Genomic DNA, 13,678 nt, shown 5'->3' with positions numbered 1-13,678 from the left:
GCAACCACTGACTTCCCAGAGAGTCGCCCCAGCCACATAACTGTCCCTGTGAGAAAAGTACATTACAAATGTTTCATTGTTTCTCCTGTAGCATATTTAAGACAAAATGTTTTTGAATTTTTAAAGAAATTTTCCATTTTACCATCACATTTTTATTTAACTTTTACATGTTTAACAAAATAAAATTCCAATTATCAATGCTTTCATGCACTATTTGAATCTTCTTACGCTGGTTTTGCCCTTCAATTTGACCTGCATTTTTGAAACATTAGCAAATGCATATCGGAGATATGCGGTATCATTTTTACCCCAAGAAGCTTTCACCTAGAATAGGTTCCTATTGTATTGTTGACCCTAACATCCCAAGGCAAAGAAAATACGACAGGCGAAGTGATGGACTTAATAACGGCATCTGATTTATTTATAAAGTAATAAATATGATGGAGTGTAAACAAACTGTACAATGGCTGCCCAATGTCTTGCTGTTCTGAGTTGGAGGTACTGCGTATATGTTGCTGAAGGAAAAGAGGGACTTTTTAGAAGCACTTCCTGTGCACAATGGAGGGTCCAGCCTCATCGTACTCCTGCTTGCTGATCCACATCTGCTGGAAGGTGGACAGAGAAGCCAGGATGGAGCCACCAATCCATACAGAGTATTTACGCTCAGGTGGGGCAATGATCTGTGGGAAAAGTAAAGAAATGTAAATGCATAGCCAGCACACTAAACAATGGGGCCTCCGTGAGTCTAGTACCTTTCAGTCTATTAACCATATAGTCTGATATACAGATGTGTCCTTCCTTACCCTTCAGATAGCCCACGATCAGTAGCATGAGATGATAACAAAACTTCTACATTATGCGCAATGCAGAGAGTGAGGCAAATGTGTTATTTTTATCAAATTCTGGTCATCTTGCTCCACTTATGGGATAAGAGGAAGGGGGAAGGAGGGATCATCTGTACATCTTGGATTTTAAGCCATGACTGAAACTCTTGACTAGTAGCTGTGTTCTAGATTCTATACATTTTAAGGGGCTGTCCCTTATGAAGACTTATCCCCGATCCAGAGGAGCGACCGACCTTCACTCAATTCAAACAGGGGAACACTAGACCCCTGTTCTCATGATTGGCAGAGGCCACCGAAATCAGGTCCCCGCTGATCGAACAATTATCCCCTCTCCTGCGTATGGAGGATAAGTCTTTACAATGGGAGTCTAGAACAACCCATTTAATATTAATTATAATACCCCAATATTAAGCTGGAAATGTTGTGTTCTGGTCATAATATGGAAGTAATAGGTGCTTTGTGTTGTTTTTGAATATACATATAAGAACAAGACCATTTTCTGTACTCACCTTGATCTTCATGGTGCTGGGAGCCAGGGCAGTGATTTCCTTCTGCATTCTGTCAGCAATACCTGGGTACATGGTGGTACCACCGGACAAGACGTTGTTGGCATACAGGTCCTTGCGGATGTCAATGTCGCATTTCATGATGCTGTTGTAGGTAGTTTCATGAATACCAGCAGACTCCATACCTGAGATCAATAAAAAAGGAAGCCATGATTTGTTAGCAGAGTGTATAGTGATTGTGAAGAACAGGTGTCATTAGTGCCCAATGGTGAATTTAACATGTTCTGCCAACTGGGAAGCAACTGTCCAAACCGCTATGCATATGTTAGAGCTTAAAAATAATAAAAGGGTCTTTGTTGAAGTAGCAGCTTCTGTTGGCCAGGGAACATAATATGGGAGCCCTTTCATTGTCTTTACAATACATCTATAGTTAGAGTAGATGTGAAATTTTGCATTACAGTAACATTTGCCAATTCTGGTGCAAATATGTCAGGTATGTAGCTATAGAGGTTGCAGAGGTAGGAGCTGTACCTGGTGACTGAGGGTCTCACTAACCCTCTTCTACAGAACAAACCAGTATTATAAATGGCAAGTGGTGGGTAATGGGCTTTATTACAAATATTTAACTGGACCTAAGATATAGGTATTGCTCTTTATTATATGAATATGTAAAGTTACATTCTAAGTAATTCAATATTAGTTCTGTGTTTGACATGTCTGAGTTGATTCACATATTTGGGATAGCTTGTGATTACCCATTATCATACTGTAATACAGTCTGGAAGTAAGTGGCATGGTGTGTTCCTGCATCTGTCAGTTAAATAATGTGGAGATGTGAATGGTTAGAAGCATAAAGGCTCACCAATGAAGGATGGCTGGAAGAGGGTCTCAGGGCAACGGAAACGTTCATTTCCAATGGTGATGACCTGGCCGTCAGGCAGTTCATAGCTCTTCTCCAGGGAAGATGAAGAGGCAGCTGTTGCCATCTCATTCTCAAAGTCCAGAGCCACATAGCACAGCTTCTCCTTGATGTCACGGACAATTTCACGCTCAGCTGTAAAGATGAGAAAAAAAGAAAATGTTGAACTAAACCTTATTAGCGTGATAACATTTTCAGATACCCTATGGTGTGTGACACATTAGGAAATCACATTTTGGGTGTCTAGATATAATGTATGACTGCATTAACTATTTGTACAATGAGTTTAATATATCTATAGATATCATGGAATAAACCCAGGGTAATTCAATAAGGTAAGAGTACATTAACTGTCCCCTGGGAAGAGAGAGCTATAATTCAGCCCCTGGCGGACACGGATTTGATTTGTGCAGTATGTGAGATGTACGGATTGTGCAGTAGTTACAAATTGCTGCAAATCACATGGAATATGTACTGTGTGCCTCCCAGAGTCTTGTGACTGCCGCTGACTCTTAACGTGCCTCGGGCATACCAAATTATACACTACAGCCTCTATCCCTTTGTGTCATTGCTCCCGTAAATTTTGCACAAATTGGCCTGGTTGTGAGAATCAGCTCTTTTGAGGCCTGGGCCCTGCAGCTCCGAAATTCTAGGAAACTATGATATGACATTAAACTTGCCTGTGGTCACGAAAGAGTAGCCACGCTCAGTCAGGATCTTCATGAGGTAATCTGTGAGGTCCCTGCCAGCCAGGTCAAGACGCATGATGGCATGGGGCAGAGCGTACCCTTCATAGATGGGGACATTGTGTGTGACACCATCACCGGAGTCCAGAACGATACCTGAAAATCACAGGACAGCCATTTAAAGACAGACTTTACACAATACAAGGTTATACACCATGTAGTCATGTGTAATATGCATGGTCCTTGTAGCCATGGTTGATACATCCTCCAGCAATGTTGGAGACACAAAAGGATCTGTGCGGTATGAAAAATACAAAAAAATAATAATAATAATGGGACCATGCCAATAGGCAATATAGTCAATGACGGAAAGCCAGTGGACTTTGCAAGAGAGATTATTACACATCTAGCCACTTTCTCTGCTTTCCTTATTCTTATCAGCAGAAAAGCTTTAGCGATTTAAGTGTCTCTGAGAAGCATAGAGTGACCAAGGTTCAGCTGCACTTCTCCCTTCACTACTTATATCTCAGACAGATGTGATTGCCCTGTTTACAGCTCCAGCCAGAGTGGGGTCACAGCACTCCATCACCCTTCCTCTGTGAAGTGCTATTCCTGTAAATATAAGCCAGTATTTCAGGACCACTAAATAGGCTAGATTCAGAGATGAGATGCCCGTGTCATCCATGTAAGAAGATTAAAGCTTCCATCTCATTCTGGTTGAACTCGCAATGAATTACTTTGACTTTGTATAAATGGGTGCACGGTTGAAATAAAAATATAAAAGCATTTACTGTCAGTTTGTTGACCCAACATTTTTTAGGAGTATGCTTAGAATTATTATATGTTAACCCGTAGTAGTACTTCTGAAATAATTAGGGCATATGTGAAACTCATGTTTGAAAATCACTGCACTGCAATACATGGGTAGAAGGAAAGAAAGAAGAAAAAATATGGTCCAAGTACCTATTGATAAAATGTGTAAAGTTCTCACCTGTGGTACGACCAGAAGCGTACAGAGACAGCACAGCCTGGATGGCAACATACATGGCTGGGACGTTGAAGGTCTCAAACATGATCTGTGTCATCTTCTCACGGTTAGCCTTGGGGTTCAGTGGGGCTTCAGTGAGCAGGGTGGGGTGTTCCTCAGGGGCTACACGGAGCTCATTGTAGAAGGTGTGGTGCCAGATCTTCTCCATATCATCCCAGTTGGTGATGATACCGTGTTCAATGGGGTACTTGAGGGTCAGGATACCTCTCTTGCTCTGAGCTTCATCACCTACGTAGGAGTCCTTCTGACCCATACCCACCATGACACCCTATAGTGAAGGAAAAGATTGAACACTAATGTTATAGTTGCTGAAATTAAGTTATGTCTGATAGGACACATCAGATGGGCATTATAATTAGAAATATGAGCTTAAGTTCTTTGGAGGATACATATAATTGTATTAGCCAGTTCTTTTTATATGGTGTTTATAACCGTGGCTCAGTTGTGGGTCACTTACCTTGACCTACAACTGAAGGTGACAAGATCATGACTCAGTTGGCATTAATATAATTTGGCCCCATAAACTGTACAGCTCTTCATCACTATGGCCTTAGCGCTAGTGTTTCCAATATATTCCCAGTTGAGGACTTGGCAGGACCTAGCGGTAAATGATACTAATAGGCTGTTGGCAAAGCTTAATTGTAATATGCTCAGCTTTCCTCATGAGTATTTGGATGTTAACAGTGCTTCTGCTGATATTTCAGCTATGGCACAGCCATTCACTGTATGCCAGCACTGACTGTGTAACAAGGCCAATTTCAGCCAGCACACAGTAAGACGGGAAAATATGAGGAGGCTCAAAGCTGCCTAATTATAACTGGCTCATCTTATCAGTGGACCTTTACGGCACACGGTCTGTGCTATTTCTAATTTTATCTTCCTCTAGTAGGAAAACCAGGAAAGATTAAGAGGTGCACGGCCATGCTATAAATAAGCACTGAATGATACGGCTATAGCTTGTCACTGCTCGGTGGACAACTAGGTGGGAAGCCTATGGCTTTGTGCCTGTGTGCTGGTCATATTGCATTCCCTAATAGCCTAGATCATTTTATTACTGACTCTGAGAATAAAATAACTCATTCTAAATAATTATTCTATTAACCAATATCACTGATTTTCTTAATAATACTGATATTTAGGGAAAAGATGTATACCTGATGACGGGGGCGACCAACGATTGAGGGGAACACAGCACGAGGGGCATCATCCCCAGCGAACCCAGCCTTCACCAGCCCTGAGCCGTTGTCACACACCAAGGCGGTGGTCTCCTCATCGTCGCACATGTTGGCGGGTTATGTTCTGTAGAATAGAATATAAAAAATCAGAGTAAAACACAAACCATGTAATTACTGATGTTTCAAACGATCCTTCACGATTACTTCTCTCACTCATAGTACCGGCATAGTGTGGACATATTACATAAATCTATGCCGACGCATTGCTATACATTTTATGGCTATTATGTTGATAACCACTGAAATTCTCTAAAAAGTACTGTGACTACTGGAAAATAGTAAAGGCAGGGTAACAATTCCTTTAAACTGCTCAAGTGACTTATTTGCTTTATGAAATGCTTTACTATGTTTATGGTTGAATTCTTAGAAAAATGTTTGCAAATGCAAAATTGTGAAAATCCAGCCATATACAAAGCATATACTGGTGGGGATGTATATATATATATATATATATATATATATATATACATATATAATTTACTGCCAAAGAATGCTGGGAGTTGTAGTTGTCCACTAACTGGAGAGTCGGATTGTTCCAAAATTAAATTAGAATTAAATGCAGGATTTTAACTTTAAATAGCAGCTTCAACAGTGACCTCTACCCCCCCCCCCCTTCAGCAGTCGCCCTCACATGTCCGAGAACAGCTGTCTCTGACACAAGCCTGCCCTGTGCCCAGCTCCCCTCCACCCTCGCACAAGTGCAAGCTGAGTTTCACGTTTCCGCACCTGACACCGCACACGCCATGTGGAATAACAGCACAAAGCGAATGAGGTTAATGGTTTGCTACAGTAAGTACTGTTTTGTCATGAAAGGGTTAATGGAGCTATAGCTAGTGCCTGTTTAGTGGTCGCCTAAATGTCTTCAATAAGGATAATGCTGGATACTTAATATTATAAATGGATTAATGGGGGGGGGGGCACAGGCGTAACTCGGGTAGTAAAACTAAAGATAACACCCCACAAAATCACTATGCCGCTCTGTGTCTCGCCCTATGTGTGAATATATACTTGTCCAGTAGCCAGGTATTCATAGAAAAGTGGTTACGTCTTAAGAAAACTGCAAGCAACTGTTGCAAATTCCTGTAACCACTGGAAAAATCACTAAATCACGTGAAAGTTTCCAGCTCGAAAAGCCGAAAAAAAAGACATAGTTCCAATGATCTGAGCCTTCCCTGTGTGGTCATCCTGTTGTGTCCGGGTCTTGTCAGAAAAAAAGTGTAACTATTTCCAATGTTTCCAATAAGAAAAGTGAAGCTTGACTTTGTCCCCATAGTCTAAGTGCTGAAGTCCATCTGACAGGAAGGAGTAACAAGCCACCTACAGGTCCCCGCTGGTACTCACCTGGTCAGCGCAAGAGAGCTGGCTGCTGTGTTTGAAATTGGCTGGGTGCTGCCCTGGGAACTGAGCTGACAATTTATACCCTGCCGGAAGATGGAGAGTCAGTGGGGAGCTCCACGGGGAGAGGCAGATGGCCTAGCCTTATTTGGTAGCTTCTGGGCCATTGAGTAGCAAAGAAGCCATTAATGGAGTAGGTGAGGGGGAGGGCAGGGTCCATGGACCCCTTAGCCCATGTATGGAAGGCATGGAGGTGGGGAGAGCACTACGAGGGATAGCCAAATAGGGATTCCCAAAGAAGCATGTCTGCAATGCTGGGTGAGAAAAAAAAAAAAAATAACAGCACAATGAAAGAAATAGCATAGAAACATAGACTGGTAAGGGGCAGACAGGTGCAGCACAATTGGGAGAGGGGGGGTCATCACTGAGCTCCAGGCCAGCGAGGCTTGTGTCCTGTCTAATGAAAGATCCGACAGGAGTTTAATGTGCCAAAGACTTATACATTAAATAATGAAATGAGAGGCCTCTTAAGAATGGCACACGGAGCGCACATACTACTCCACATGTTCCTTGTCAGACAGTAGAGGTGTCCCATAGTAATATTAATTATACCGTCCTACTAATCCCCTTAATACCTTTGGGGGCCTGCATTCCATAACTGTCATCCTTGCTACTGTATTCAGCAGGACTTTCCAATGCTAGATAGCCGTAAAAGTGGATAGAAAAACATACAACTGAATGCAGATGTAGCAGAGCTGAACCTGTCATTTCAGCTCTGTCCCTGCTCTTTTTTATTTGATAACCTAGCAAACGAGGGTAGGTTCTACAGAGGTTTCTGGAGGAAGCTTTGATCCAGAAGTGGATCCAGCAGGAATTGCTTTATATTATTTCTGATTCCTTTCGAATCCACTTCTGGCATTAGCTGAAAAGCCAGCAGGAAAGTCTGCCTCAAAATCTTCTCCCAAAAAGTCTATGTGAATCTGCCCTTAACGGCGGGTTTTACCGTGGAATTTTGATGCGGACATCCATGCTGAAATTTCACCAAAAAACCTCCAGCAGCTGTATCCGTTCTGTCTAACCTTAATTTCACTGGAAGGCAATGGTGAGGATCGCAGATCGCTACGGCGAGAACGGACATGTCCCTTTTCGGCGCGGCCGTGTCTATAAGCCCCCACTCTGCGATCCTCAGCATTGCCCTCCATTGAGATGCATGAATGCGGAATGTCGGCGCCGCACTCTGCACCAAAATTCCACTGTAGAACCCACCACGTGAACATCGTGGAAAAGAGATGGTCACTTGTGATTCTTCTCCAGTGGAATGACCAGCAGGTATGGAAACCCATGAGCACTCATATGTTTTTATTGGATCCATAAGGTGAAACCATAACTGTATATATCTAAAATCTAGCATACATACATACATGGCAAAAAAAAAGTTTCACCAAAGACAAGCTCCGCTCTGCTGTGTTTGACAAACTGAGTACGGCTATATCTGTAGGTATTAGGGAGAGATCAAGCCAGACGTGAGTTAACTTGCAATCTTGAGTAAAACAGGTTTCATCCTTTCAGAGAATATCATATATGGAAATAGTTGATGTTTGGCAGAGCAAGGTTGAAGATTTGCCCTGGGACAAGAAGTAATGCCAACATGGAAATCCCCCTCCTCTCCGTTTTCAGGGGGACTTGGGATTCTTGATACAATGCAGCATTCCAGCCATCACAGAGGCGGGCGGCTGAGAATAATGGGCCTGTCTGTGTGGGATGCATCCCTGTTGCTACTTTACTGTGCCAATTACAGTGCATTTCTCCACTTCACATTTTGACAGGGGCGTCTCAAACGGGTTCAGTTTTCATGAAATGGGAGAAATCCAGGGGAGCAGTAATTCTGCATTCAGTTTGCTATATAGGCCACATCCAAATACACATTTTGCACAAGCTCTTCTATATGGGTCTCCGTTGTGACAGGCAAGTTTAAAATTCTGAAGAGTAGCACAAACCGCAGCTGCCGCCCCTGGGTCTCAGCTCAGTGATAGGGGCGGATTAAGTGCATGGGTCTTTTCATAGGCCATATAACATCTCCAGACTAAAGAAATACCCCAAATTGACTCCTAAATTTGGTCGCCAAATTTACAATACATATAATTATAATAAAAAAGACTTGCAGGAGAATATAGCACCACATACCTCTTACATCCAGGGACATCTCCTGTCAAGTAGACCTTCTCTTTCCTCTTCTCCTCCGTTTGACCCAGACCACCATGACAAATTCTTTCAGCCGCCTCTCGTCTCTACAGAGTTTGTTACACAGACATGTTAGATTTCTAAATGTTTCCATCAACCTCCCCATCCTGGTGTCCCAACAATGTCATCCTGCTGCCACCCCCAATACCTGTGCCCGTTGTGCTCCCCAATGCCTCAGGAACTATACTGCTGAAAAAATAGTGACCCTAATAGACATAGTTCAGGTCATTTATCAAACTAGTGTAAAGTAGAACTGGATTTCCAAAGGAGCTGTCAAAAATAAAAGGTGGAATCTGATTGGTTGCTATGGGCCAATTCTACTTTACACCAGTTTGATACCCCAAATGTCCCTACAGTATCCACAGCAGTTATAATGTCTCCTAGAGTGCCCCCAGTAAAAATATATTGTGCTCCAGGTAATAATGACTGTATAGTGTCCCTAAAAATAATAGAATTGCCCCTACAGTGCCTCCCCAATAGCAACCCCCCCTCACTGCCCCACATAGTAATCCCCCCATAGTAATTTCCCCCTCACGCAGTAATTTCCCCCACACTGCCCCATACAACAGTGGCGTACTGAGGAAGAGGCCAGCCTCGGATGCCGGCTCTCTAGGGGGTGCCAGAAGCAATGATCACTTCCATCAAAACACATGGAAGTGCTCATTGCTGGAGCGCAGGGAGCTGGGTCCTGTCACTCACCACTCAGATCCCTGCGCTCCTCCCCTCCTTCAGGCCGGCAGCGCACAGAATGGTGAAGCAGGAAGACTTCTTCCCGCTCCACCATTCAGCCTACAGAGATTGTGCTGCCGGCCTCTGTGGGAGGAACCTGCAGCCTAGAAGTCTGCATAAGCTCCGCCCACAGTATTGCTGAACAATCTGTGCCTGTGGGGAAGAGAGGTATGTGAGCTTCAGGAGCGGGACAAGGGGAGTAGTTGCTGTGTTGTTGTTGTTGTTTTTTAAATACAGAGGGGGCACAGAGGGCTTTATTACTATGGAGGCGGCACAGAGGGCTTTATTACTATGGAGGGGGCACAGAGGGCTTTATTACTATGGAGGCAGCACAGAGGGCTTTATTACTATGGAGGCGGCACAGAGGGCTTTATTACTATGGAGGCGGCACAGAGGGCTTTATTACTATGGAGGCGGCACAGACAGCTTTATTATTATGGAGGGGCACAGCAGACTTTATTACTATGGAGGGGGCACAGAGGGCTTTATTACTATGGAGGCGGCACAGACAGCTTTATTATTATGGAGGGGCACAGCAGACTTTATTACTATGGAGGGGGCACGGAGGGTTTTATTACTATGGAGGGGGCACAGAGGACTTTATTACTATGGAGGGGGCACGGGGGACATTATTATTATGGAGGGGGCACAGAGGACTTTATTACTATGGAGGGGGCGCAGCACACTTTATTACTATGGAGGGGGCACGGAGGGCATTATTAATGTGAAGGGGCACAATAAGCATTTCTACTATGGAGGCGGCACAGAGCCAGAGGACATTACTACAATGAAGGGGGCACAGAGGGCATTATTACTGTGAATGGGGCACAGTGGGCATTATTACTGTGAAGGGGACACAGTGGGCATTAATACTGTGAAGGGGGCACAGTCGGCATTATTACTGTGAAGGGGGCACAATGGGGATTTCTACTATGGAGGTGGCACACAGGGTATAACTTGCACAGTGGGCATTACTACTATTAAGTGGGCACAATAAGCATTATTACTGTGAAGGTGTCACGATCAGTGTAGGGGGGGGGGGCCCACACTGAACACAGGAGGGAAGGGGAACTGGAAGGGCCTGGAAACTAGGGAAGAAACAGGTCACCTCCTAGACAAGCCTAATCTGGGCCCTGACTACCTATCAATATGAATAGACCTTGAAGGTAGGAATATTCATAAGCAGGATACCTAGGCCCTGATTTCCGTATAAGGCCCTGGAAAAAGTATAGGACCAGAGACAACCCATTCCTCCCCAGATGGACGAATGGAAGTCTGTTTCAGGCCCAGATACAACAACAGGGAATATAACAAATACAAACAAACGCGACACTTAAAGGGGTTATCCCATTTTAGACAATGAGGGCCACCGCTCCCATTCATTTCTATGGGGCTGACGGAAATAGCCAGCGCTCGACTATTTTCGGCGGCTCCATAGAAATGAATGGAGGGCAGCCGCGCATGCGCAGTGCGCCCTGCTTAATTTTCTCTGCTCCATTCTCCTTGTAGGTGCAGGTGCCAGAGGTGGGACTCGCACCTATCAGACAATGGGGGCATATCCTAGCAATATGCCCCCATTGTCTAAGATGGGATAACCCCTTTAACTTCTGTAGAGATGGAAGAACAGGAACACCAGAGAGGATCTCACACCAGCTCAGCCAAACTCAGCTATCAACCGCATAGTCAGAAGGGTGGGGTGAGACTATAAAGGGTAGAAGTGATGACCACTGAGCAACAGCTGAGAAAAGGGAAGTGGTCATTAACCCTATCAGCACTGAATCAAGAGAAATCAAGGAGGCTGTTAGATTCCTCCACGCTCAGCCAATCTACTTGATTTCCTGACACCAGTCACCTGAGGGACCGTGACAGAAGGGGGCACAATGGGTATTATTACTATGAAGGGGGCACAGTGGGCATTATTACTATAAAGGGGGCACAATGGGGATTATTACTATAAAGGGGCGCAATAGGGATTATTACTGTGAAGGGGGCACAATGGGGATTATTACTGTGAAGGGGGCACAAAGAGGGCATTACAACTGTGAAAGGGGAACGAAGAGGGCATAACTACTGTGAGAGGGCACAATGTGGGCACAACTACTGTGAGAGGGCACACATCTTTATAAAACTACTGTGAAGGTTGTACAATGAGGGCAATACTACTGTGAGGGGTTACAATTTTATTAAATTAATGGGGTGGGGGTGCCAGAGAAAGGACCCACCCCGGGTGTCAAACACCCTAGGCATGCGACTGCCACACAGTAATTTCCAAAACACTGCTCCCATATAGTAATTTGCCCCCACAAAGTAATATCCGCCACATAGTGATTTGCCCCACACAGTAATATGCCCCATATGGAAATTTGCCCCACACAGTAATTTCCTCCACACTGTCCCCACATAGTAATTTCCACCACACTGCCCTCATATAGTAATTTGCCCCCACACAGTAATTTCCACCACACTGCCCCCACACAGTAATTTCCACCACACTGCCCCCACATAGTAATTTCCACCACACTGTCCCCATATAGTAATTTGCCCTCACACAGTAATTTCCACCACACTGCCCCCACATAGTAATTTCCACCACACTGCCCCCACACAGTAATTTCCACCACACTACTCCCACATAGTAATTTCCACCACACTGCCCCCACACAGTAATTTCCACCACACTGCCCCCACATAGTAATTTCCAACACACTGCCCCCATATAGTAATTTTCCCTCACACAGTAATTTGCACCACACTGCCCCCATATAGTAATTTTCCCTCACACAGTAATTTCCACCACACTGCCCCCACACAGTAATTTCCACCACACTGCCCCCAAACAGTAATTTCCACCACACTGCCCCCAAACAGTAATTTCCACCACACTGCCCCCACACAGTAATTTCCACCACACTGCCCCCACACAGTAATTTCCACCACACTGCCCCCACACAGTAATTTCCACCACACTGCCCCACATAGTAATTTCCACCACACTGTCCCCATATAGTAATTTGCCCTCACACAGTAATTTCCACCACACTGCCCCATATAGTAATTAGCCCCCACATAGTAACTTCTACCTCACTGCCCCATATAGTAATTTGCCCCCACATAGTAATCCCTCCCATAGTAATCCCCCCATAATCATTTTCTCCCACTAAGTAATCCCCCCATAATCATTTCCCAGCCTCAATTAAGTAATCTGCCCCACACAGCCAGCCCCAATATAGTAGTTTCCTCCCAATGTACTGTCCCTTCACTAATATGTCCTCTTGTGTCCCCCCCCCCCCATGTCCCTCAAAGTTGGTACATAAAAAAAAAAAAAGAAACTAAAAGCTAAATACTCACCTATATCCAGGTGCCCACATACAGACGTGGACAAAATTGTTGGTACCCTTTGGTCAATGAAAGAAAAAGTCACAATGGTCACAGAAATAACTTTAATCTGACAAAAGTAATAATAAATTAAAATTCTATAAATGTTAACCAATGAAAGTCAGACATTGTTTTTCAACCATGCTTCAACAGAATTATGTAAAAAAATAAACTCATGAAACAGGCATGGACAAAAATGATGGTACCCCTAACTTAATATTTTGTTGCGCAACCTTTTGAGGCAATCACTGCAATCAAACGCTTCCTGTAACTGTCAATGAGACATCTGCACCTCTCAGCAGGTATTTTGGCCCACTCCTCATGAGCAAACTGCTCCAGTTGTGTCCGGTTTGAAGGGTGCCTTTTCCAGACTGCATGTTTCAGCTCCTTCCAAAGATGCTCAATAGGATTGAGGTCAGGGCTCATAGAAGGCCACTTTAGAATAGTCCAATTTTTTCCTCTTAGCCATTCTTGGGTGTTTTTAGCGGTGTGTTTTGGGTCATTGTCCTGTTGCAAGACCCATGACCTGCGACTGAGACCAAGCTTTCTGACACTGGCTAGTACATTTCTCTCTAGAATTCCTTGATAGTCTTGAGATTTCATTGTACCCTGCACAGATTCAAGACACCCTGTGCCAGACGCAGCAAAGCAGCCCCAGAACATAACAGAGCCTCCTCCATGTTTCACAGTAGGGACAGTGTTCTTTTCTTGATATGCTTCATTTTTTCGTCTGTGAACATACAGCTGATGTGCCTTGGC

At 44.2% G+C, this 13,678-nt stretch overlaps 1 protein-coding gene across 1 annotated transcript; it reads right to left on the bottom strand.

The window, feature by feature from the left end:
* Positions 1 to 394: 394 nt before the first annotated feature.
* On the bottom strand, positions 395 to 6,714 carry ACTC1 (actin alpha cardiac muscle 1). Its single transcript, XM_044271505.1, has 7 exons — positions 6,581 to 6,714; positions 5,159 to 5,303; positions 3,948 to 4,272; positions 2,951 to 3,112; positions 2,214 to 2,405; positions 1,355 to 1,536; positions 395 to 680 (listed from the first exon to the last, which is right to left on the bottom strand). Exons 2-7 carry the CDS (start codon positions 5,285 to 5,287, stop codon positions 537 to 539), a joined length of 1,134 nt encoding a protein of 377 aa, XP_044127440.1. The 5' UTR covers positions 5,288 to 5,303; positions 6,581 to 6,714; the 3' UTR covers positions 395 to 536.
* Between the last annotated feature and the right edge of the window lie 6,964 nt (positions 6,715 to 13,678).

Source organism: Bufo gargarizans, chromosome 11, assembly GCF_014858855.1.
Source record: "Bufo gargarizans isolate SCDJY-AF-19 chromosome 11, ASM1485885v1, whole genome shotgun sequence".
NCBI lineage: Eukaryota > Metazoa > Chordata > Amphibia > Anura > Bufonidae > Bufo > Bufo gargarizans.
This window is presented reverse-complemented; position numbering and strand designations above follow the sequence as displayed.

Excerpts from the sequence above, each read along its gene's own strand:
- ACTC1 (XM_044271505.1), bottom strand. The coding sequence starts at position 5,287 with ATGTGCGACGATGAGGAGACCACCGCCTTGGTGTGTGACAACGGCTCA. Across the intron at positions 4,273-5,158 it reads TTGGTCGCCCCCGTCATCAG|GGTGTCATGGTGGGTATGGG; the intron begins GTATACATCTTT and ends CCTTCACTATAG. Across the intron at positions 1,537-2,213 it reads CTTCCAGCCATCCTTCATTG|GTATGGAGTCTGCTGGTATT; the intron begins GTGAGCCTTTAT and ends TATTGATCTCAG.